General features: G+C 37.1%; 2 protein-coding genes across 6 annotated transcripts in view; one reads left to right on the forward strand and one right to left on the reverse strand.

Annotated features, from left to right (window-relative positions):
- LOC108731387 (NACHT and WD repeat domain-containing protein 2) overlaps nucleotides 1-11,189 on the reverse strand; it is a 16,830-nt gene extending 5,641 nt beyond the window's left edge. Inside the window, exons 1-25 of the mRNA XM_018461696.1 lie at nucleotides 10,984-11,189; nucleotides 10,737-10,825; nucleotides 10,192-10,308; nucleotides 9,758-9,961; nucleotides 9,498-9,642; nucleotides 8,938-9,163; nucleotides 8,673-8,871; nucleotides 8,284-8,526; nucleotides 8,020-8,217; nucleotides 7,713-7,852; nucleotides 6,998-7,600; nucleotides 6,637-6,742; nucleotides 6,397-6,569; nucleotides 5,997-6,216; nucleotides 5,591-5,803; nucleotides 5,141-5,342; nucleotides 4,928-5,051; nucleotides 4,374-4,727; nucleotides 3,661-3,879; nucleotides 3,450-3,596; nucleotides 3,117-3,322; nucleotides 2,841-3,040; nucleotides 2,508-2,677; nucleotides 2,260-2,418; nucleotides 1,940-2,129 (exon numbers count right to left, since the gene is read on the reverse strand). Coding sequence (XP_018317198.1) covers nucleotides 1,940-2,129; nucleotides 2,260-2,418; nucleotides 2,508-2,677; nucleotides 2,841-3,040; nucleotides 3,117-3,322; nucleotides 3,450-3,596; nucleotides 3,661-3,879; nucleotides 4,374-4,727; nucleotides 4,928-5,051; nucleotides 5,141-5,342; nucleotides 5,591-5,803; nucleotides 5,997-6,216; nucleotides 6,397-6,569; nucleotides 6,637-6,742; nucleotides 6,998-7,600; nucleotides 7,713-7,852; nucleotides 8,020-8,217; nucleotides 8,284-8,526; nucleotides 8,673-8,871; nucleotides 8,938-9,163; nucleotides 9,498-9,642; nucleotides 9,758-9,961; nucleotides 10,192-10,308; nucleotides 10,737-10,825; nucleotides 10,984-11,086 — 4,950 coding nt within the window. The 5' untranslated portion in view covers nucleotides 11,087-11,189. The remainder of the gene's footprint in view (nucleotides 1-1,939; nucleotides 2,130-2,259; nucleotides 2,419-2,507; nucleotides 2,678-2,840; nucleotides 3,041-3,116; nucleotides 3,323-3,449; nucleotides 3,597-3,660; nucleotides 3,880-4,373; nucleotides 4,728-4,927; nucleotides 5,052-5,140; nucleotides 5,343-5,590; nucleotides 5,804-5,996; nucleotides 6,217-6,396; nucleotides 6,570-6,636; nucleotides 6,743-6,997; nucleotides 7,601-7,712; nucleotides 7,853-8,019; nucleotides 8,218-8,283; nucleotides 8,527-8,672; nucleotides 8,872-8,937; nucleotides 9,164-9,497; nucleotides 9,643-9,757; nucleotides 9,962-10,191; nucleotides 10,309-10,736; nucleotides 10,826-10,983) is intronic.
- Nucleotides 708-25,366, forward strand: Nipped-A (Transcription-associated protein Nipped-A). 5 transcript variants are annotated; one of them, XM_018461691.1, is made up of 13 exons: nucleotides 708-1,141; nucleotides 10,249-10,333; nucleotides 11,737-11,912; nucleotides 12,037-12,336; nucleotides 12,627-12,821; nucleotides 12,959-20,785; nucleotides 20,954-22,324; nucleotides 22,611-22,785; nucleotides 22,873-23,104; nucleotides 23,186-23,279; nucleotides 23,563-24,111; nucleotides 24,511-24,724; nucleotides 24,887-25,227. In XM_018461691.1, exons 3-13 carry the CDS (start codon nucleotides 11,790-11,792, stop codon nucleotides 25,225-25,227), a joined length of 11,421 nt encoding a protein of 3,806 aa, XP_018317193.1. In that variant the 5' UTR covers nucleotides 708-1,141; nucleotides 10,249-10,333; nucleotides 11,737-11,789. The 5 variants fall into 5 exon arrangements, with proteins under 5 accessions (XP_018317193.1, XP_018317196.1, XP_018317195.1 ...); XM_018461693.1 differs by lacking the exon at nucleotides 708-1,141 and adding an exon at nucleotides 8,742-8,792; XM_018461692.1 differs by lacking the exon at nucleotides 708-1,141 and adding an exon at nucleotides 8,834-8,885.
- Nucleotides 25,367-25,930: the final 564 nt, after the last annotated feature.

Genomic DNA, 25,930 nt, shown 5'->3' on the forward strand with positions numbered 1-25,930 from the left:
AATAAGGTGAAAATTACAAAAGTGAGCAAATTCACTAGTTATTGACCAATTAAATTATGAGTATTCTAGTGAATTTGCTCACTTTTGTAATTTTCATCTTATTTCGAGATACATAATCGACCCCCTGATTGGTCAACGAAACATTTGCAACGTTAGTGGATCGTACGGTGCAATTCGCATCTATATCAATGGCTGCGTTCAGCAGACTCAACAGTTTTGCAACCGTTTTATGATTGTCTGCTGAGATAGGACCATTCTTCTAGATCTAAAAGTATGATCCAATTAGCGCGAAGGAAACTTCCAACAGTTGCAAAACAAACGTTCTGCTGAACGCAGCCATTGTCTGTTGAGATAGGACCATTCTTCTAGATCTAAAAGTATGATCCAATTAGCGCGAAGGAAACTTCCAACAGTTGCAAAACAAACGTTCTGCTGAACGCAGCCTATCTGTGTAGGACATGTAAACATATGTCATGTACATGATATGTTTGTGTTGTTGAGTTGAGACGAATGTATTTTGTTCTCTTTGATACACCGATAACCGTTTAAGAATATCCTTCATATCAAATATTTGCTATATTTTACTCGGATGCGCGAGAAAAAAAGTCGTTAAGTTTTGGAGATTGGGATTTTAATCTCAATTTAGGGATAAAATATTAAGATTTTCCCATGTGGCAACACTGCACGCAGCACGAGGGGATCGAGAGGTAGAGTATCGTGAGCACGCGATAGCGGCGAAGCTCGTGTTCGTTTGCTTGTTGATGACTAGATGATTCATTAATTGTTCTCCTATCGCCGAATCGTCATCGGAAGAAATAAATCTTCACGTTAACGAGAAAGAAGAGGAATTCCATTCGACGGCGATGCGTAACTTTACACCGACAAGATAGCTTACACGCGACACGTGCTGCATGTGCTCGAGTACACCAAAGGGTTGAGGATCTACGTGAGAAAACGATGTGATACAGTTGCTATTTCCCGTAGGTCGCACGAAGGACGTGAAAAGTAAAGCTGAAATTGTCGCGAAGTCGAAAGATTGACGGCACCGTCCCGGCGAGGTCCACGGTCACCCCGTGCGACGATACATCGGCGACGATTGCGTCAAATACGAGTATCTGGGGGACTATCGGCAACACCTCGCGTGAGTCTCGACCTTTATCTCAATTGTATTTACTAACTGTAACCTTCAGACCCACATTCTTTTGCTGTGATAATAAACCTAACCTAACCTAACCCTAACCCTAACCTAACTTATGCGTGCATGTAAACACGAGCCTCGGCGCGCTTCGGCGAAAATTTTAATATATAGATTTTTCAATTTTACTTTATGGTAAAAAACATAAAATAGGAGATTGTATACTACTAATAAATTTATGTGCATGTCAATCTTGTCAACGAAAGCGTTAAAAGGTATTTTATTAGAACAAACTTGAAGTGAACTTGTTTCTCTATTTTAGTATACACTGACAACAATTTAAAGTGTCACTTTGGTTTACCATGTTGTAAATAAAAAAAAATATTTTATTAAATAACACAAGAATACTTGTTTACTTTCTCTATTTTTAAGAAATTTTTTTTTTTTTCAGTGAATGTCTTAAGTTTTTTTTTCACGTTGAAGAGAAAAAATGAACCATGCAAGAAATTCAGTCTGAGATATAGAAAAAGAGTCTATGGTGATTTCATCTTTGTTTAACATTGGCACACAATGAGGATGTAATATTACACTGGGACATCTGTGTCTCATGCTTGAAAGTTTTCTAATATTAAAAAAAAGAGGAAAGAGATGAACTGTACAAGAAGTTTAGCTAAAAAGAACAAGTCTAGACTTAAACATATTTACTAGCAAGTGCACATGTTAGGAACAGCAAGCAAGTTTGATTTTATTTCTTTCTCCAAAATATCAAGTATTTATATATATTTATTAAGTTTTCTTCCTCACCTGTTCGTCACGAGATGGCACGTTTTCTAGATATTCCGTCATCTCAGGTTTCTGAGAATCAGCTATCGCCAATACTGACACGCAGCCGTCGACTGTCCCCAAAACAATGCTCTTACCATCATGCGTGCTATCGATGGCACTTAGTTCAGCCTGTACTCTGTAATTTGCTATTATTTCACAGTCTGAAGATCTGTGAAATTTACATACAGATAATATATTCTAAATGTACTCAGTATATAGACACAAATAAGATTTGAACGAAATCTCGAAGTATCTTTCTATGATTTTACAGATTAGCCTTGCTATCCTTGAATACTTGCCTGAAGACTCTGATTGTTTTTCGACCACTATGATAATACAACACATACTCATCTGTACGATTAAACATTGATATAACAGTAAATACTCCTTCAGCCACCTTGGGTATATAGGTTTTCACGCTTGTACCTTTCTTTAATTCTATGAGTTCGAGACCACCTCTAAAATATATATATATATATACATATATATATATTTAGTCGCCTTGTAATAGAATACATAATTAAAAATATGAATAATGTTTGCTCACCTGCTAGGCGCGTATAAAGTGTATTTGCCATCCTTGCTGATGTTTCCGCTCCATTTTGGAATCGTACGTATAATCTTTTTCTTGTTAATGTCAAGAATTGTACCTTTATCGGAACCAATGATACCTACCCATTGGGGTTTGTTAGGCATCGGTGTAATACATACAATATCCTATTAATATAAATTTTTTTAGCAACATTATATACTTCATTTCACTGTGGCTTAAATTTATGACAAACTAAATGTTTGCCAAATATTTATCTTCATTTGAGTTATGTTTAAAATTATTTCGCCATGATATAATAATTGGTTTGCCCATAAGGGAGCTCATTACCTTAAATCCGGGTAACTTTATAGGTATTTTGCTGATCAGTGCTCCTGTTTTCGCACTATAAATTATAATGCAATCCCTGCTGCCTTTGTCAGCCGCTGGTACCGCCAGAAAAGCGTCATCTGATGTTATCACCACTTGTCGAAAGGGTGTACTGGTATTACTTCTTACAGGATATTCCAAAGAGAATATTGTTCTACCATCTAATACAAGACATGTACTTATTAAAACTTCTCCCAAGATATTCGCATTGTATGAAATTGTCGAAAATTCCCTTACCAGGAATACTTCTCACAACGAGAGTCGCCGTAGTTCGCACGTTTTCTACTCCTGTAAGATTATTCGGTCTTGAAACGGCTATGAACTTCGACGACTTTTCTATCAATGTTAACTGCTTGACATTCTTTTGCTCCTCCTTGAACAAAACTTGCTCCGTAATTCTATTCCAAATGAGAACATTACCCGATTCCGTCGACACGATATACCTGAAATGAAAATTACTCTTGATTCTATCAAGCTCTTTTCGATTAAACTCCATTGTACATCACGATAAAAAAATCCAATTCCACTAATCACAATTTGATGAGATTAAATTAAATGAAATTAACTTACTTGCTGTCCTGCGTAATGCAAGCGTGTGTAACAATTGCTCCCAGTGGACTGTCGGCCAGCTTCGATATTAATCTACCCGTTAATAAATCCCAAACACCCACGCAATCTCTGGTAACCGTAACGGCCAAGTTACCCTTCTCAGCCAAACTGTTTTACAATATACAAAGTGAATCACGCAATTCCAATTTCTGTTTCTTCTTTACAGAATTACCTTAACATGTCTATCTGCAGTTCGTGCCTGTCGATGACGTGAACTTGCTCGAAAATATTGTTGATATTCCACACTTTGACGCTTCTATCAATGCTCGATGTTACAACGCTATTCCAATTTCCGACGGTCAACGCTTCCAATTGAATGATCCTTGCAAAGTGCGCATCTAGTATCTTTACCAAATCAGACGTCTCGAGCGACCAAACGTACAGATTTTTCCTAGAAAGAAAATTAAGTTCATGTAACTTTGTCCTTTTTTTATAATTTTTTTTTATAATTTTATAATTTTTTTATAATTTTATAATAGAATATTCGAAAATACATGGAAAAAAAATTGATTCTCTATTAAAATTATACTCCTTTATTTTAATTTTTAGAATTTTGAATTTATTTATAATCTCGAGTTAAGCTCTTGTTACATTACAATTAACAGAATAAGGTTTTGTCATTTCTTTGCATTTTGAAATACAAAATTTATTTGTATCCTTTCCTCTTTTATTCATAATTCAAATAATCGTTTATATCTCGATGTATTTTTTTTTTATAAAATTATTAGATTAAATTTGATATTGAATCAGCGGCGCATAAATGTTTATTATTAAATTATCTCTATTAAATTATCTATTCATAAGGTTTCCCAGTTTTATTTTCTCTCGCCATCTGTAAAACTTCAAGCTAAATAAAAACGACGACAGTTCTCAGATGACGCACACCTTACACCAGCAACAGCATAATTCTTGGTGCCGCTGACCATAACAGAGTTCGAACACATCATTCGTGTATTGATATTCCTGACTCCGTTCGGCAACATTAAAACATGCGCGTCGCTTTTACTTTCCAGAAACCACACGATGAACCCATTTCCGGTCGTCGCCAAGAGCATTTCTTCCTCCCTATCCAACTTCAGCTGTAACAGATACTCCACGTCGTCATTGTACGCTCGCGGCATGTCGAAAACTTTTTCCCAGTAAGATGAGGTCTCATCGCTTTTGTATTTCGTGATTCTGTAATCGTCCTTGTTCGTACACACATACAAAATATCCTTGTCCTTGGTCATGACCAAAGCACTGAAAAAATCCATAACAATCTTCTGTTATTGTGCTCTTTCAACACTAACCGCTGTTAATAACAATTCTGAATTAGAAAGGGTACGTAATAGTCAAATATAAAATTTAATATAATTTAAGATATAAAATGTATTATACTCTGTAAATTGTGATTAAATTCTTTGTCCTTGTTTAATTTAATAACAGTTCTGTCTTTTCACCTGTGAAACTGGAACGGATCCAATGATGTCTTCTTCCTGTAAGTATGCAAAAGCATACGTGTGTCGTCGAGACTCCCCGACCAGAATACAATTCTGTAGAGATCCAGATTCGTATATTCCACATCTATAAGGAAACGCAAGAATGAGAATCACACGATGTAGGAAATATATGTTCAATATAATGTACATTCAATATAATGATCTATTTCTTACACAAAATCGGCCATTTGTTGGAATCTTCGGGGTTGCTGTGAGTATCAAGCAGGTTTCCCCGCAAGTCGAATCTGCACCAGCCTAACTTCCCATAGATAAAGGCGTACTGATTCATCAGATGCACGCCGGCTACTGTATCCCCATTCGGTAAAGGATTATCGATGACGACGAATTCGCTCGTCAGGGTGTTCAAAACGACACTCTACAGAAAATCATGCGTCATGAAATACCTAATTGGAAACTGAATTTTTAATTAATTCAAAACTTTCCTCAACGAAAACGTCGAAACATTTAGAAACTCTGAGTTAATATAATAAAAGGACTTATTATAATTAAGTTTCAGACGTAAACATGAAAAGTAAAATTCATTTAACTTTAAGTTGAGAAAAAAGTTAAATTTTTCTATTTTCTCAAAAATCAGTTTGTCAGAAAATCAGATTATTGATTTACTTGATAATTGGTCGTAAAAGCTGCAGCGTATCTATTGTCAGGGCTTAAGACTAATCGTTGCATTATACCCTCCACGCCGGGATTGACATCCCTAGTCATGTCGCTGGTACTCAAATCCCAGGTGATAAATTTATTGGATATCGATACGATGTAGCGATAATCCGACGTTAAGCAAAATCCGAATACCGCGAACTGATGACCTTCCAACGAATACTGGAAAATGATGTCATGTTTTAAAGATATTCCTCTAACAAATAAATTATATAGCTCCGCGAAGACAAGAGATTTTTTTAATATGTCGTAGCAATATATAATTTTTACAATTTATTGGAGAAAACGGCACAGAGTCTTCTAACTAAATAATTTGTATCAAATAATTTGCTGTGTAAATGAATATATGGATTACTTTCAACGGTCCACCTGGTGTGTGCAGACAGTGATAGAGAGGAAGCAGAGCGCAATTCTTAACACCGTCATGATCACACGCTCGGAGCAACATTCTCACATTAACATTTGCACCGATCTCCGGCAACAATCGACCGATCAATTGCGGCGCAAGCATATCAGGATGATTTCCCAAGATCGCACCGCCTAATCTCAGAGCATCAGCAACTAACATAAGTTCTCTGGAAAGATATTCTGGATATTAAGAATATCAAATAATAGTACCAATTATTATCTATAAATATTTGTGAAAAAATTGAAATATCTAAATCGAGACATCCAAAAGTTAGAATATCTGACAAATTAAGATATCATTAAAACTCTTGTGTTGTCCGAAAAAGTATTTTATCTCTCTGGCTTACCTAACGAAACTTTGGTTGTCAACAAAGTTACACGCGTCTTCGAAATCAGAAAGCACAGCTTGCAAGGGGCAAGAGCTTAGCTTAGCGTGTAGCCACTCATAATTGAATAAAACATTTTCGAAGAGATCCTTAAAGCGCCTTGCTCTTACCAAGTGAAATGGTAATTCGCCAAACTTTAATCGTAAAACAAAAAATAAGTATGTTTAGCAATCATCTTTATTATAGCATTTTTCGTAGTACCTTTCGTAAATTATATCTTGAAATAGTTCCCTCCTTTGAATAAAACGCTAATGGTTGCTCCGGCACTTTCCTGTCCGCCACACCTTCCTTGTCTGTTAAATTGAATCTATAAATTGAAATATGTAAAATTTATTGCTTTATACAATGTTTCTTTAATAGTTAGTAAAATCAGCTTTTCCCTTGGATTCAATTTTTTAATATGATATATTTTTTCAAGCTAAATCATTAATTCCATTATTTAAAAAATAAAAAGCTAAATCTTTGTATATGAGTTTGTGAAAATTATTCTTCTGTTTTCGCCTTGATGAAGTAATACACTGAAATTCAAGATGTTATTTATCATAATAATGTCATCATTTACCGATGTCTCTGTATCTCGGTATACTTGAAAGGCTTCGGTTTGCCGCCTCCCCAAATTCCCAGATAGTAGTCCGCAATCATTGAGTGAAAATACATTGCCATGTTCATGTTCTTAAAGTATCGCTCTTTGGCCGTGTCCCTGAATTGTCTATGGTACCAGTTTAATACGCTCACACCATCCGCTTCTCTTTCACTCAGGTAATTGGGCAGGTCGTTCCGTATTCTAGTCCAAAGCAGAGGTGGGATGCGTCTCACCGGTGGCAAATGGTACTGGTAAACATCGTCGAGAACCTTATCGTCCAAGGAAATCAGATCCTCAAGCTCAGACTCCGACAAGCCGGACTTGGCAGCCGTGATATAAGCCAAAGCGTGGAAGACCAAGATCTTGCCATGCTGCTTCTCGATTCTCTCAAACAGCATCATTATGCTATCCATCACTGTGCTAGCTAAGTGTGTGTCCGCCGGTTTTGTGTAGCTACGCCATCGACAAATCTCTGCGAACACAAGCTTCACAAAGATCGGTAGGGAACATTTCGATATAGCGTTCGCCACCAAACGCCATTGATAGTTATTCAGATCCCTCCTGGCTGTTTTCATCCACATTCTGCAAGAATTGTAAATAACATACAAGTTTCAAAACAGGCAATATTTTTTTATCAATTTAAAGAAAATCTTTTTCTTAAAAATTCTAACAATATTAATGATCATTTCTTCACCTTATCACATCCGTAGCTAAATCCTCACCCAAGGCAGTTACCTCGATGAAGCTTTCTTCGGTGTCTATCATCCTACGTAGCAACTGATAATCTCTCGAAATCACTGGATTCGATTCCTCCGCTGCGCAGGATAAAATCATCTGAAAAATATATGTATACGTTAATCGAAGTTAAAAACTGTTTTCATATAGAATCGACACGAATATAAGCTTTCTCTTAAAAGCTTTTTCTTTCTTAATGTGTTTCCTTTTGTAATTTATTTTCTTTTATTATATTCACATTATTTCATGACTGCATTCACACTTACCTTACAGTTTGGTGGTAGTCTTGTAGGCAACCACGATAATTTGTTACCCTGTACACCTGTCAGCTGATCGACACTATCCAGAAACAGCAGAATAGGCTGTTGGGTGTTAGCTAAGGTCAACAAATATTTAAAGTAGGCTGTGAGCGGCACCAGGTCGTCTGGGATTTCTTCAAACGATAATCCATAATTGTATGAGATCTGAAAATAACGATAAAAACGTTTCATTATTATCTTTCAAAGCAGAGAAGTATAAATAATACTCACTTGTTGACAGATTGAGATCAACGTGGGCGTGAGCGCACTGCTGTCTGGAGTAGTGCCGAGAAACCGAATTATGCTGATCGGTTTCTTACCAGTCAGCCAGGTACTGCTCGTCAAACCCGCGCTCTTCGCTAAAAGGGATGTCTTCCCGCATCCTCCTTCTCCGTATAACACTAATGGCTTATCGCTGTCGCCTAGCATGTAATTTTTTATCCTCTCTAGCGTGTCCTCGCGTCCGTAAAATACCTGTGAATGTGATAAGCTTGTCAGTCTTATTTTTTTTTTAATTTCGCTTCTAACTTTATTTAAAAGAGCATAATCACAAATACAAATTAATTTAATACTTAACATATTATATTTCAACTAAATTTAAAATCTTGATAAATTTCTACCTTTACAGAATTATTGCAGGCGTGCAGGTGTTGCAAAATCTCGGTTATTATTTGTCCCTGCGCGGAATTGTCTTCCTTCCTCATGGCGCGGTCTACAAGCTTCACTATGTTTCTGTAAAAGTGAGTGATGAAGTGCTGAAGGTACTCGCCATGGGTTTCAGGATCCAGACCCTCTCTTCCTATCCACTCGACCGTGTACCTGCATAAACCAAAGTAATTACAACAAAAATATCTTATTGTGTATTTTCGGGAAAGGAGAAAGTACCTCTGCAGATTCGTGCTCTCGATTTTATTCGGTAGCCGTTCATCTCTAAGATCGGCCAACAATTTCGAGGCTTCATTGTCTAAACTTCTGTTGGCTATATCCAGAAACAAACTGGCCTTCCTTAGATTTTGGAGATTAATGTTGTTTATATACCGCACGTATGCCAGGCAATGGTTTTTTGTATTTTTAACATTCAGCACGCCATTAATCACTTCCCGTTCGGTCACTGTTTCAGGATTCATTATTATTATATTAAGGTTTTATTATAATATAAATATATGTATGATATGTGTGTAATATTTGAATATCGTCCCAAAAATATTTCGGCTTTAGTATTAATGATTAAAAATTTTAGACTATTATTATATTGGGAGACAATTTTAATATTATATTTTTTTAATGTAATATTTTTAAAATTGTATGAAAAGTGTTATCTTTATCAACAGAGACATGTAAAATTTATTATTTTTTATTATTTTATTTTATCGGTGTGTATATATATATATACTTTATATTAAGACCGAACTATTTATTATATATGTCTATTGGGTCTCTCTTACCAGACATGAAATAATTATGCATTGTATCTTTGTCAAACTTCCCGGAATTAAATAAAGATTGCGCGCCCTTTCTAAACAATTTTTGCATTTTGCACATAGTGTCCCACCAAATTGCTTGATCTTCTTGTTGCAGTTTAGGTATTCTCTTAAAAATATACAAACAGATATAATTACAAGAAAAAAATACTTGCATAATGTAAATAATTGATAGTCGCTGAATTAAATAAGTGGAATTACTAAACTAGCTAAAAGTTATTTACTTTATTATTAAAATTTTTAAGGATAGATGAGATCGGTTGCAATATACTTGTAGGTGGCACAGCATTGCTATCCTTCTTGTACCACTTGTCCAGAAGACTAACGTCCATTCCTTGACCGTCCAATTCTGTCCTTAACATCTCTAATTCTGAACTGAGAACGTATGTTGGTATAGGACGATATCCATACTTTTGTCCAAGAAATACCTGTATATATGAAATTTTTATTATGTTATAAATTATTAATTTATTGATTTATTATATTAGTTTCTTGTAAATAAAATACGCTTGATATGCTTAATTCTGAAGTTTAAAGACAGTTTGATTCTCTACTGGAAGACTGGATACAATTCTGAAGTTAAATATATATTAACTCTCGATAAATAATTTGAGCAATGGAGGATTAAATCATTTAAATTAAAGAGCAAATTACTGACAACGAAATTGGGTCCCATGGACAGTCTCTGACAATTTTCTATTTCTCTCATACACAGCTCTGTAGTCATATGATCGTCAGTGGCTTCATCACGTACACCCCATCTCATATCAACCACCTGCGAAAAGGAGTTTAACCATAACGTAAGGCAAATTTTGATTTTTTTAAAATAATACAATATGTTAGTTTATATTATTATTAACCAGAAAAAAATTAATTAGACAAAATACGATAATAACGATTTATACATCTAATTTTGTCGATTATTCAAATCTATTAAATTATATAATATACAATATATATATATGTGTGTGTATGTATGTGTGTGTGTGTGTGTGTGTGTGTGTGTGAGACCTAAATGTAATTATCAAGTTATTCGATTCCTATCAAGGATCAACATGAAAAGGTCGAGTCATATACGTATGTTACTGGTACCTGGCACCGTGAAAATCAATTTCTCTATTCAAGATGTATAACTCATGTTTTACTATGTATATCTAAGTATATCAGTCTGCTAAATAATTTGTTTCAATGAAATAATCCTACCTGAAACTCTAAACCATGTTTTTCTCTGCAATAGTCTTTAAGTTTGGGATAGCACTGAGCCATCAAAGTATTTCTTTCCATTGTTGTATCTGAAATATAATAAAATATATATAATCAATAAATATAGTGCTATTTCATATTGCATTATGTCATTTTATATTACTTTTCTGTTTCTTTCAAACTTTTTAACATTAAATTTTCTATTACACTTATTTTATTATTTCTTGTGAGACTATTAATAGCTTACCAGTAAAGGTCGAGCTTGTAAATATCCGCACAATTTTCGAACTGACAGGTGGTAAGGATTTCAAGGATCCCGAAAAAATTGAATCAATCGTTGTTTCATCCATGTTCTTAATGTGCCTTGATCTTTGAATTAAAAATTGAAATCAGTCGAGATTGCATGTCATCACTTGTAGCAATACCAGCAAACTGAAACCTGCATTGCGTTTCCAGTGTCTTATACATCTATAATAAAAAGTATAGTATCTCGTGAACTACATGGAGTTTGTAGGACATCTTTGTTCGGGAGTGTTTTATATCATAGAATTCTTATATCGCCTACTATAACTTGCATATTATCTTATATTATGCTACTACAAAAAGTCAACAAATTACATAGTAATATTCTTTTTTTAAATATATGTTATACAAATGAAAAAAAGATTCTATTACTGATCAAAGTGGTTGCTAAGGCTTGTTTACACAATATAGAATCATTGATTTTAAGACATATATCTATATTCCTTTAGCTCAACATTTGTGAGAAATAAATATTTTTGTATTAGATATTTAATATTTGATTATAAATTTATTATGTATGCTTTATATTAACGAGTAGCATAAGACAATTCTTGTTCAAATCTTCAAAAATTGGACTTTAAAAATATAAAAGAGAAAAGTACTTTATGTAGCAATTACACGCATCACATTTATACATATATTTAGTTTTAATTTAAATTTTCTTGCACTTTTCTACATGTATGTATTTGATTTTTAGATCTTCTAATGGACTGTCTATAGTATTTACAAGAATCTTTTATAACGATTAAAATGGCACCTGATCCAGTAACACAAATGAACACATATCGTTCATACGTCACCATGTTGGCTGATCCAGTTTCAAAAGATGAGCTGAAATTGAAAGCAGCCCAAGAATTATCAGAAAACTTTGAGGTATATGAACTATCATACAAATATCAAGATTATTCATGCAGCATAATAGTCATTAACTATCTTTCGAAAGAAATTGTATATATTTAATTATATTAATTATAATAATATATTAAATTAATTGTAGATCATTATGTGTTCATCACAATATGCGGGATTTCTCGACCATATGATGAAGATCTTTATGAAGATATTGCAAGAGGGAGAGCCGCACTTTATATCAGAATACAATATTCAACAAGTTCGAAAACTAATTTTGGAAATGATACACAGATTACCAAGCAATGAATATTTACGTCCGTATGTTAGGCAAATTTTGACTCTTATATTCAAATTACTAGAAACAGATAATGAAGAAAACGTGTTGGTGTGTTTACGCATCATAATCGATCTTCATAAACAATATAAACCGACATTTAATCCAGAAGTGAGTAATAATGTATATATGTACCACTTTATTGTTTTGAATTACAATTCACCTTATATTCCTTTATTCACAATTTTTAAACGCTTCAAGCTCTCTTAATCTTTTATAATCAAAGAGATATATATATATATATAACATGAGAAGTTCAAATTGAAACTAATTTGAATTTAAGACTCCGGAGTCTCGCTGATTAGGAATCAATCAGTTTCACATAAAAGCCATGTATTATCCTACTCATTTATTTTATTTCCAAAGTATTGTTTTAATCATTTTTTCTTTTCCCTCTATAGATTCAATATTTCCTTCAATTTGTCAAGTCGGTGTATAGCGAATTACCAAAAAATTTATCAAAAATATTTGAGCCGCGTCCTCCTCTACGTGTGAAAGATTTGTCAGAAATTAATATAGAAGCTCTATTGAAGGAAACGTTCACGATTACAGCGATACAAAGCGAAAAGAAAGCTGCGGATGGTACTGTTGTGACTGTAAGTACATTCCTTACTTATTTGATTCCATTGTAGAATTCGTATATAGATGACGCATGATTGAAAGTACACGACATAAATCAATGGGGAAAAAAAAGAAAAAAAATGAAATCAATTATATGTTTTATTATTTTCAGTATAATTTGATTCCGAAAGCAGTACTGTCCCTCAAGGTGCTTCAAGAATTACCAATAATTGTAGTTTTATTAAATCAATTATATAAGCAGAATGTACACCAGGATGTATCAGATTTTGTTCCAATTGTGATAACGACTATATCGCTCCAACCTAGTCTCCAGCATCGAACATCACCTGGATTCAATAAGGAGGTTTTCGTTGACTTTATGGGCGCACAAGTTAAAACACTTTCATTTCTCGCCTACGTCATGAGATTTTATCAAGACTTAATATCGCAAAATAGTACGATGTTGGTCAAAGGTATACTTGGCTTATTTACTCTCTGTCCGATGGAAGTAGCCCACTTACGAAAGGAACTCGTCATAGCTTCACGTCACATACTAGCTACGGATCTACGAAATCATTTCATTCCTCATATGGAGATCTTTTTTAACGAGGATATTTTTATCGGCCACGGTTGGACCGCTCACGAGGCCTTGAGACCTTTAGCTTATTCCACACTCGCTGATTTAGTACATCATGTTAGGCTTCAGTTGCCCCTCAGTGACGTGTCCAGAGCGGTGCATTTGTATGGCAAGAATTTGCTTGATCAAACCTTACCCACAGCTGTTCAGATGGTTTCTTGTAAGTTACTGATGAACCTGGTGGATACAGTTAGGCAAAGGTCTGATGCGGAGAACAGCACACAAGGACGCGAACTGTTGATACGTATACTGTTAGTTTTCGTTCTGAAATTTAAAACCATTGCCAAGATCTATATTCCAATTCTGCGAAACAAAACGAAACAGTTACGGCCAGCCGTAGCAGACAATACGACCGAGGATACAAAACCATGTCTCGACGTAAGTGAGGAGAAAGAACCGCCAAAATCGAAGTTTGGTTTTCCGACTTCACAGGCGATGAGCTACAATGTGGCGGATTACAGAAATCTAGTGAAGAGTTTAGTACACGGTACTAAAGCTATAACATCTAATTGCATCAACAATCGAAACAACGAGGTGCCGCAAACTAATCAGCTTCAGCCGAAAGAGACTTTGATTTATATACAACTTGTTAAGTGGGCTTTACCGGCTCTAGACATCTATACGATAGGACCACCAGCTATAGGCGTTCCCGCGCAGCCAAGCAGACCGATGCAATCCCAAACTATACGGACACGAGAAGAAAAGGAAGTGTTAGATCTTTTCGGCAATGTATTCACACAAATGAACCCTCAAACATTCCAAGAAATCTTTTCCGTATCCATAGACTATATGGTCGAAAGAATATTCAAAAACTGCGCTTTGCAGATAATTGGAAGTTCATTCTTGTCGAGCCACACTGTTTCTTCGACGTTTGCAACAATATTAGTGGAATATTTACTTGAACGAATGAGCGAAATGGGCTCAAACGTGGAACGGAGTAACCTGTATTTAAAATTGTTCAAGCTTGTTTTTGGCAGCGTATCGCTATTTCCTGCCGAAAATGAGCATATGTTGCGGCCACATTTGAACCTAATCGTAAATCGTGCCATGGAGCTAGCAATGTCAGCAAAGGAACCGTACAATTATTTTCTGTTGCTGCGTGCATTGTTTCGATCTATAGGTGGTGGCTCTCACGACTTATTGTATCAAGAATTCTTACCTTTGCTTCCTAATATGCTGGAAGGACTGAATAGACTACAATCTGGCTTACATAGACAACATATGAAAGATCTCTTTGTCGAACTGTGCTTAACTGTACCTGTGCGTCTTAGTTCTTTATTACCGTATCTTCCGATGTTAATGGATCCCTTGGTCTCTGCTCTCAATGGAAGTTATTGTCTAGTAAGCCAAGGTCTTCGTACTTTAGAATTATGCGTTGACAATCTTCAGCCGGATTTTTTGTATGAACATATACAACCGATTCGTGCCGAATTAATGCAAGCACTCTGGAGGACACTACACAATTCTAACGATCAAGGTGTTGTCGCCTTCCGAGTTCTTGGTAAATTTGGTGGTGGAAATCGAAGAATGATGATTGAGCCGCAAAAATTGGAATACAACGATCGTGAAACCAATTCTCCTAACGTAGTAGTTTACTTCCAAGGGCTATCCCAACCAATCGATTTTCCAATGGAAAAAGTAATCGAGGCTGCGTTCAATGCATTGAAATCCAACACGACAGATATGTTCTACCGTAAGCAATGTTGGGAAATCATATATTGCTACTTGGCCGCGTCCTTAAGAATGGACGATGCCGCTTATCTGTGGTACGACTTGTTTACGCATCCGAGTTTTAAAGAAGGAGAGATACCGCCTCAACAAGGACCACACTATAAATGCTTCGATACTGTGGCGCGAAACGTTCAGCAGACAGCATTGACTGGCATGTTTGTTGCAGTCGAAATCAAAGAATTGAGACCTTCGGTTCTCGCCACTGTCGTTGCCGTCGTGAGACATTATACGATGATTGCAATTGCGCAACAGGCTGGTTTATTCAGTTGGACGGATAAAGAAATCCGAAAGGATATACAAGGTCAAGACCCATTTGTTCTGATCGATGCTCTTGCCGTCATAATGGGTCACGATGAGAGAGAGCTATATAAAGCGGGATACTTGACGCTTGTTTTGATATTAGAAACAGCAACGAATATTCTGGGTTCCAAAGAACGAGCTTGCCAATTGCCCTTCATGGAGTATCTAGCGGAAAGAATGTGTTCGCTGTGTTACGAGCGCGCCTGGTACGCCAAACTTGGTGGTTGCATAGCGATAAAGTTTCTATTCGAACGAATGGCTACTAAATGGGTTCTTAATCACTTATTTGTCTTTCTGAAGGCTCTCATTTTTGTGATGATGGATTTAACCGACGAGGTGTCTAACGGTGCTATCGACATGGCAAAAGAAAATCTAGAAAAAATGCTAAGAGTCTGTGTGAATCCTGGAATTCAAGAGGGTAACATGGAATTGATAGAAGCGCAAAACAAGAGCTTGTACGAAGTCACCCGTGAACTGGTCAAGCAAGTGACATCGCCGCACACGATCGTGCGTGAACAAGCTATGGCCTCGATACGTCAGCTCGCCGAGATACAAAACAAATCGGTGACGGAAGTTATGGAGCCGCATAAGGAAGTTTTAGCAGATGTGATACCACCCAAGAAGCATCTTTTGAGGCATCAACCGACAAACGCACAAATCGGCTTGATGGATGGTAATACATTCTGCACCACTTTGAATCCGCGTCTTTTTACTATTGATTTAACTATCATGGAGCACAAGATATTCTTCCAAGAAGTGGTGGGTATCTGCGACGCGGATGAGGCCACTCTCAATAAATTTGCTTGTTATAAATCGATTTCGAATCTAATGCCCGTAAGAAAATCGGCATTACGAGCGCTCGCAGCCTGTCATTACATTGTTGGCTATCGAGAAAAGATACTCGCGGTTTTATACAGAGCTTTGGAGAGACCGCATGCTGAGTTGCAGGAGACAGCTTTTGAGTGCATGAAAACATTCATTGCTGGTTATCAGCTCGACATGGAATCTGTTCATACAATGATGCGACCTATGTTATTGACATTAGGTGACCATAGAAACCTGAGCTTGAATTGCGTCAGGAGGCTATCATATCTGACGCAGCTCTTCCCAAGCACTTTCAGCGTCACTCTATGTGAGCAAATGTTGCAACATGTGAAGAAGTTTTTGGAAAATTTGATTCAATCTCATAAAGGTATATCGAAATCCGGTGAAAATGAGCAAAAAATTACCATCATTATAGGAATATATCACGACATTCCGGCATCGTTACCCAAGTTTAATGACGCGCTTTGTAGACTCATTTTACAAACTGAAAAATCACTGCTAGTTGAAGTATCCAATCCTTTTAAAGAACCTCTGATGAAGTGTCTTTTACGTTATCCAACGGATGCACTCAATCTATTTCTTCATGATAGCAATATCAAAGATCAACAATGGAGCAGGTATCTAGAGTATCTTATTAGCCACAAGAACGGTAAACCATTTCGTGATATCTTACACAACAGCACAGCACGCCTTGTCACGATGCTGCTCGCTCACTCGCAAACAAATTCCAATTTGACTCACATGGAAAAGAGCGAAGTGCAGTATCGAGCGATCAAGATCATTGGTATACTTATCAAGTACGACGAACAATGGTTATCCACTCAGAATCAATTAGTAGGAGCATTAAAGCAAATCTGGTACAACGATGACTACCAAGCATTACACAAAAAAGTCGAAGGCGTCGAATACTGTCATTGGAAAGAACCAAAGCACATTGTCAAGATTCTCCTGCATTTTTTCCGTCATCAACCAAACGATATTGATCTACTGTTCCAACTGCTTCGGGCCACGTGCGACCGGTTTGTGCCAGACTTTCAGTTCCTGAGAGATTTTCTAGAAAACACAGTGGCGCAGGAATACACAGTCGAATGGAAACGAAGTGCTTTCTTCCGTTTCGTTGAACATTTTCCCACGAACAACATGTCACAGGAGTTGAAGGCTAACGTTCTGCAACTGATTATAATTCCATGTTTTGCAGTAAGCTTTGAGCGCGGCGAAGGTACAAAATTGGTTGGAGGTGCACCGATGCCTTATCAAGATAATCCTGAGAATGTAGTATCGGTATTTATTAGCAAAATAATTGATCCGGATAATCCATTTGGTTCCGCCGATTGTGTCCGTATCTCTTTATTACAATTTTCGTGTCTTTTGGTAGAACAAGCGTCTCAGCACATTCATGATGTTACTAATAAAAGGCAAGGAAATAAGTTACGTCGCTTAATGACGTTCGCCTGGCCTTGCCTGTTAGGCAAGAATTGTGTAGATCCGACTACTAGATATCACGGTCATCTTCTTCTTAGTCACATAATTGCTAAATTTGCTATTCACAAACGCATAGTCTTACAAGTATTTCATAGCTTGCTAAAGGCGCATGCCGTGGATGCGCGTAATGTTGTACGGCAAGCATTGGAAATACTGACACCTGCAATGCCTGTGCGTATGGAAGATGGTAATACTATGTTAACACACTGGACAAAAAAAATTATTGTAGAAGAGGGTCATTCAATGCAACAATTATCTCATATCTTACAACTAGTTGTAAGACACTACAAAGTTTACTATCCAGTCAGGCACCATCTGGTTCAGCATATAGTAAATTCGGTTCAACGTATAGGATGCACTCCGACCGCTACCATAGAACATAGACGATTAGCTGTTGAATTAGCAGAAGTCATTATAAAGTGGGAACTGTATAGAATCAAGGAAGAAGCTGAAGCCACAGAATCTAACAGAGTGGTCGTTAGTCAGACGTGTATGAAACGCACGATTATCGATGATCCTTCTGGTAAACGCCTGAGCTCACAGACGCCATCCGGTAATAGTCCAGTGCCTCTTATTCTACCCAGAATGGAACCGGGATCGACAAAACCTATTGAGAGAGCTCACGCGGATGCCGTCCTGAATTTCTTACTACGCTTGGCTTGTCAAGTGAATGACGTGACGACCATTCATGGTAATCCAGGCGAGCAATTATCCAGACGTTGCGTCGCTCTGTTGAAAATGGCACTGAAACCCGACGTGTGGGTCGCTGAACATTGTGACTTGAAGCTATCCTGGCTCGACAAAGTCCTCTCTAGCGTGGAAAACTCCCAGCCTAACTACGGTAACATCAGTATGGCACTGGAAGTGCTAACGTTTTTGTTAGGCGTGATGAAGCGCGAACAAATACTTGTCAGCTTTAAACCACTGCAACGAGGAATAGGTTCTTGTATCGCCAGCAGTAACACTAAAATTATACGTCTGGTACATGGCCTGCTGTCACGATTGATGACGATTTTCCCGGCTGAACTAGCTTCCACAAATATGACGCCTAAGTATGAAGAGTTGGACACATTGTACACAACTGTAAGCAGATTTATAGCCGAAGGTCTGGCCACTTATGAGAAAACTACCACAGCTACGCCGAGTTCACTTTTTGGCACACTTATGATGCTTAAAGCAGCCTGCACGAACAATCCGAGTTATGTCGACCGGCTAATAACTCCATTCATGAAAGTGTTGCATAAAATGGCCAAAGAACATTTGCACTCCACACAGACTGAAGCCAGTCCTGTCACGAGCGAATTGTTAATTCTCAGCTTAGATCTGGTGAAGAATCGCGTAGCAGTAATGGGTGTCGATATGCGCAAGTCGTTCATAGGTACAATTTTGGTCGGCTTGATCGAGAAGACACAAGATGTCAAGGTGATGAAGGCCATTACAAAGATACTGGAAGAATGGATGAAGAACAAGACCACCATCGCAATGAATCAGACACCCAGTTTGCGTGAAAAATCTATCCTACTGGTAAAAATGATGCAATACGTCGAGAAACGTTTCCCCGACGATCTAGAGCTGAACAGGCAATTCTTGGAGTTGGTGAATTACGTTTATCGTGACGAGACTCTGAAGCTGACGGAATTATCGAGTAAATTAGAGCAGGCTTTTCTAGCTGGTTTACGTTGTATACAGCCGCAAGTAAGAGCGAAATTCTTCGAAGTATTCGACAATTCGATGAAAAAACGTTTGGTTGATCGTATCTTGTACATTGTCGTCAGTCAGAATTGGGAGCATATAGGACCTCACTATTGGATTAAACAGTGCATCGAGTTGCTACTGGCCACCGTCAGTTCCTCTACTTTGGTACAAATAACCAATGAAGATCTTTTGCTGCCTAGCATCACATCTATCATGCAAGGAGGCATGGAAAAGGAAAGCAAAGATCAAACGCACTTTGTCTGTCGTGTCGGTCGTTCTGACGAGGCACCATTGGACACCGAGATACCAGAAGGAGACTTAAAGGACACATTCCTCGAAATGGACGCTTGGATGTCCAATCTTACGGATTCGATAAGCGTCACCTCCGAGGAAATTTTTGAGAAACCCAGCTTGACGCAGATGATCAGTAAACAGATACAATTTATGGAGAATGCAAAGAAAATCAAAACGGAGCAGTTGTTACTGGCAACTGCTCAACTATGCCACATGGACACGGAGCTGGCAGAGCGCGTCTGGTTAGATATGTTTCCGCGAATATGGTCTATCTTAGAGGAATCTCATCTCAATTCCATAAGTATGGAGATAGTGCCGTTCATCGCTAGTGGCGCACATGTTATCCAAAAGGACTGCCATCCAAGCGCCCTCGGCACCTTCCTGGAGGCAATGGCCCACTGCAAGTCACCGGTGGCCATACCGCCGCCCGTGATGAAATACGTGGGTAGGTCCCACAACGTTTGGCACCGAATAACGCTAAGTCTAGAGCAGATGGGCGCCGAGATAGCAGCTGATGGTAATGGCGGTAACATGAAGAATAGAGGCGAACTTGATTTGTATCGCTCGCCTGACGACGTCGAACAAGTCGAATGCGTCACTCCCTATTATGAGGTGATGCACATGCTCTCGGAAATGTATTCATTACTCTGTGAGGAGGACATGTGGTCGGGTCTATGGCAGAAAAGGCCTGCACATTATAAAGAGACTCTGCACGCGATTGCATTAGAACAGCAAGGATTCTTTGAGCAGGCACAAGGGGCGTACGAGGTGTGCATGTCCAAATTCCGGCAGGATTATCCATCTGGCCCGGCACCTTATTATCTCAATGTGGAAATGCTTCTTTGGGAGAAACATTGGGAGCGCACTGTGAAAGAACAAAATCAATGGGAGATTCTATTAGAACTGGGCAGCCACAGCAATTACAAAAATCCTTTCCTCGTCCTAGATAGCGCATGGCGTATTCCCAATTGGCCGGTGATGAAAGAAATTCTGACACAACTAGAACATAATTGTCCAAGGGAAATGAGCTGGAAGGTAAGATATGATATTTTCAAGAAAAAGATAAAACACTTTATAACTTTACAATTTCTTTCAATTCACTGATGCTGACTTTGTAGCACAATTTTAAACGTTATAAATGCATATATTTTAATACTAAAAGATGATGAATTTTCACGTTTTTTTTTTTAAATATTTTTGTAGCTCAGTCTGTATCGTGGATTCGTAACCTTGTGCAGTAGCGAGGACCAGCATCTGAGTACCATCGAGCGTTACGTCGAGCTTGCATCTACTCAATGCCTGCGTGAATGGCGTCGACTACCACGTATTGTCAGTCATGTACATCAGCCACTGTTACAAGCAGCCCAACAGATAATGGAGCTTCAAGAGGCAATGCAAATCCATCAAGGATTGCTACATGGCAGAAGTAATTCGCTACACGACATGAAGGCTATCGTAAAAACGTGGCGCAATCGTTTGCCTGTAATAGCTGATGATCTCAGCCATTGGTCGGATATCTTCACCTGGCGGCAACATCATTACACTTTTATCTCCAATCACTATGATTCTCAACAAGATCAAACGATTAATCACTCATTACTGGGCGTGCATGCCTCCATGCAGGCGATTATACATTTTGGAAAGATCTCGAGGAAGCAGAACCTATGCGGTGTATGCTTGGACTCGTTGGCCAAGATTTATACTATTCCCACGAGCGTACCTATGGTCGATTGCTTCCAGAAAATCAGACAACAAGTAAAATGCTATTTACAGATGGCCACTATGGGAGGACAAAATGAGTTGCAAGAAGGTTTAGAAGTGTTGGACTCAACAAATATGGGGTACTTTACAAAAGAAATGATAGCGGAATTTTACGCGCTGAAAGGCATGCTTCAATCACAACTAGGTCGTTCGGATGATGCCAACAAAAGCTTCTCTGCTGCGACTCAATTACATGACACTTTGGTGAAAGCTTGGTCCCTATGGGGCGATTATCTTGAAAATATCTTCATACGCGACGCTCGTCAAATCACCATCGGCATAAATGCTCTTGTATGCTTTTTACATGCTTGTCGGCATCAGAATGAATCAAAGTCGAGGAAATACATTGCCAAAATTTTATGGTTGCTCACGTATGATGACGACAAGTGCTCGCTCATGGAAACTGTAGATAAGTATGCCGTAGGTGTACCAGCCATTCAGTGGTTGCCCTGGGTACCACAATTGTTGATGTACTTGGTGCGCAACGAAGGAACTGTAATTCTTAATTTACTAAGTCAAGTTGGTAGAATGTTCCCACAGGCAGTGTATTGCTCCGCTCGTACTCTTTATTTAACATTGAAAATTGAACAAAGGGAGAGGTACAAAAGCGGTGAATTAACTGCTGATAAGAATCAAGATGGTGTCGAAAATCGAAGCTCCACGACGGGCAACGTACCACCACAACAGGGAACATCGGAAACGAGTCATACGGTTCGTGCCACGGCGCCTATGTGGAGGTGCTCAAAAATCATGCATATGCAGAGAGAGATCCATCCAACTGTTTTATCTAGTTTGGAAGGCATAGTCGATCAGGTTTGAATCTTCTATTCATTCAATATTATAATAAGACATAGTAAAAAATACGGCAAATATAATGGATATATATATATATACACAAATATGTCATTATATGTATATATAAAGAAAATAGTTAAAAAATATATTGATAAAGATCTATTATTAGATATTATACAATATTATACATATATATGTGAACTTTCTCTTGTTTTGATGTCGAAAACTTGCTTTCGAAGTTTACACTATATTTAATATTTCAATCTTTTGTATAAAAAATAACATTATAATTTATATATGTCAGATGGTGTGGATCCGCGAAACATGGTATGAAGAAGTTTTGAAGCAATTAAGACAAGGACTCACAAAATGTTATGCAATAGCATTCGAGAACCGTAGAGCAGTTAGTGAAGCTACAATAACTCCCCATACATTGAATTTTATAAAAAAACTTGTATCCACATTTGGTATTGGCATTGGTAAATCCATTCATTTTCTGTATTAGTTACAAAACGAAAGACAAAGAGGAGACAATTTCTCTTTAATATGTATTTTGTGACTTGTAGAAAACATATCGTCCTCGCAAAATATGAGTAATTCGTTTAGTTCAGCGGCATCGGAATCTCTTGCACGAAGAGCTCAAGCTACCGTACAGGATCCCGTTTTTCAGAAAATGAAGAGCCAATTCACGAGTGATTTTGACTTCACTGTGCCTGGTGCTAAACTGTTACACAATCTTATTAGCAAGTTGAAGAAATGGATAAAAATTCTCGAAGAGAAAACAAAACAATTGCCCAAGTAATATTTTACTTTTTAATTGTTGTTTAACGATTTTTTTTTTACGATTTGTGAACTACAGATTCGTGCATTGTTTCGCAGGTCTTTCTTAATTGAGGAGAAATGTCGCTTTTTAACCAACTTTAGCTTGAAAACTGCTGAAGTCGAACTACCCGGTGAATTTCTGATACCTAGGGTAAGAAAAACTCTTATTATAAAACTTTTTAATACATATACACAACACACATAGATATAATTACACAATATTTTATTTTATGAGCCATTAAAGTATGAGTGAAGAACGGAAGTACAATTGAAAATAGAGTTTGCTCCATCCTGATAATTTAAAATTAAAAATATTCAATTGCATGGTACTATCCGGCACTTAATATATTTTTGTTCAATAAAAATAATATTCGAGATTGAACAGAAAATGTATCTATTTTGTTAATCTTTTCTAACATTTTTATGTCTTTTAGCACTCGCATTATTCCGTAAAGATAGCGAAATTTGTGCCACGTGTTGAGGTAGTTCAACGACACAATATGGCCGCCAGAAGATTACGTATCCGCGGTCACAACGGTCGTCTCTATCCTTACTTAGTGGTCAATGATGCCGGTCTGGGAGATGCTAGACGTGAGGAGCGCCTATTACAACTGCTGCGCATGTTGAATCACTACTTGACCAAACAGAAGGAAACATCACGGCGTTTCTTGCACTTTACAGTGCCACGACTCGTTGCCGTTTCTCCACAAATGAGACTCGTGGAGGACAATCCGGCAGCAATTTCTCTTTTGGACATTTACAAACAAGGTTGTGCAAAACTGGGAATGGAACATGACGCACCTATTGCCAGATATTACGAGAAATTGGCTGCTGTGCAGGCACGAGGCGCACAAGCTAGTCATCAAGTATTGCGGGATATTTTGAAGGAAGTGCAGACCACAATGGTTTCTAAAACTCTACTTAAAGATTGGGCACTAAAGACATTCCCCGGCGCCACCGATTACTGGACGTTCAGAAAAATGGTAAGTTTTAGAATACTTATTTTCAGAATACTATTTTTGGAAAAATCATAGTTTTGAAATACTAGCTTTTTTACACCATAAATATATATTGTTATAAATTTTTTTTACTAATTCTCCCAATTTTTAACTAACTTTATATTACCTTATTTTTAACTCTATAGATTTATTAACTCTATAGAATATAACAGATTAATATAACAATGTAAAGCTTTTTTAGTTCAAGTGCAAAATTATTCTTTATTCTGTTTATATCCTTTAATACACAATAAAAGAAGAGGAATATCTTTAAATTGTCGGCCAAAGGAAGTTAAGATAGAAACCTGCAAACATTGAAAAATGTCATTGATACAAAACTACAAACAACGCATCTTCATCATAACTTCATCTTTCTATTTTCAGTTTACCCTGCAGCTGTCTTTAACATGTTTTGCTGAATATGTACTTCATCTTACACGACATAATCCCGACATGATGTATGTACATCAGGATTCTGGTTTAATTAATATCGCGTACTTTAAATTCGACATTGATGATACCTCTGGAGAATTAGACGCAAACAGACCGGTACCTTTCCGTCTGACGCCCAATATCTTCGAGTTTATCACAACTATAGGTCAGTCAAGCATAATCTATTTGTTGATGTAATAAAAAATATCTTATTACAAATATCTCTTGTGCTTGAATACATTTTTAAATATCATATAGAAATATTTCTTGTAAATTTACTATTGTGTTACTAAGTTCTTTCAGACTTCACGAAGTTAATCTTTTACAGGAGTTTGCGGACCGTTGACTGCTAGCGCAATTGCCACGGCGCGTTGTTTGGTTCAACCCACGTTCCAGCTGCATGCTATACTTCGCGCGATTTTGCGAGACGAAGTGATTGCAACTCACAAACGGCAAGAAGACGCCGAGGGTACATCGCCTGATCCGACTGATCCGAAGGGCGAGCTCCTGATAACAATGGTGACTCGCGCAGTCACTGCGATTGTTACTAGACTGAACTCTCTGGCAAATTTCGACGGCATCGATAGTAAGGTCAGCACGTTGGTAGCCGCTGCCAATAGTCATGACAATCTCTGCAGAATGGATCCCTCATGGCACCCGTGGCTGTAAAACGCAGTTCAATCTAATTGTTTATGCTATCAACGAATAAGGAGAGGATTAAAATTGTCACATTATTTTCTTGCCCATGTTTATTTTTATTTTATATTGACGCTGGCTTTCCAATTCAAAAAATTATTGGACTATGAAGGAAAACAAAGATAACAATAGAAAAATATTTATAATATGCATATATATATAAATACATCAATATATATATATAAGACGATATATCTATACATCAGTCGAATGTTGTACAGCATAAATCGAAACTACTTGTAAACTGCGAATTTGATGCACTTCATTCTCTATCTCTTATTATGTACATTTATTATATATAAGATTCATTTTCACTATACATAGACTACTTTCCAATGTATAACGCTTCAATATTAACGTAAAGTTCGAGTTTCTAGCGTATCATTGGCTGTGTAAGTTAGACTTTAAGAAACTTGTGCAGATACTTTATAAGAATAATTGTTAAGAAGTGGAATACAGACCTGATACATAAAGTTCTTATTTATTATAAATGATATAAATATTTGGAATGTATGAAAATTGTATGAAATAATAAGATTCTTAAAAAAATTATGTTTTGTTACTTCAAATGTATCTGTAGTTTCTAAAATAAAATATTTTCTATAATCTGTTCTTTGAGAGAAATGGAAGCATATATACATTTGAAGAATGTTTTGTTAAAAAAATCTGTTAGGGA

This window comes from Mycetomoellerius zeteki, unplaced genomic scaffold (genome assembly GCF_001594055.1).
Source record: "Mycetomoellerius zeteki isolate Tzet28-1 unplaced genomic scaffold, Tzet1.0 scaffold126, whole genome shotgun sequence".
Classification (NCBI taxonomy): domain Eukaryota; kingdom Metazoa; phylum Arthropoda; class Insecta; order Hymenoptera; family Formicidae; genus Mycetomoellerius; species Mycetomoellerius zeteki.

What these genes read in the sequence shown, in the direction of transcription:
- Nipped-A (XM_018461691.1), top strand. Translation starts at nt 11,790, where the DNA reads ATGGCACCTGATCCAGTAACACAAATGAACACATATCGTTCATACGTC. An exon ending in ACTGGACGTTCAGAAAAATG is followed by an intron (nt 24,112 to 24,510) that starts GTAAGTTTTAGA and finishes TTCTATTTTCAG; the next exon opens with TTTACCCTGCAGCTGTCTTT. An exon ending in CGAGTTTATCACAACTATAG is followed by an intron (nt 24,725 to 24,886) that starts GTCAGTCAAGCA and finishes AATCTTTTACAG; the next exon opens with GAGTTTGCGGACCGTTGACT.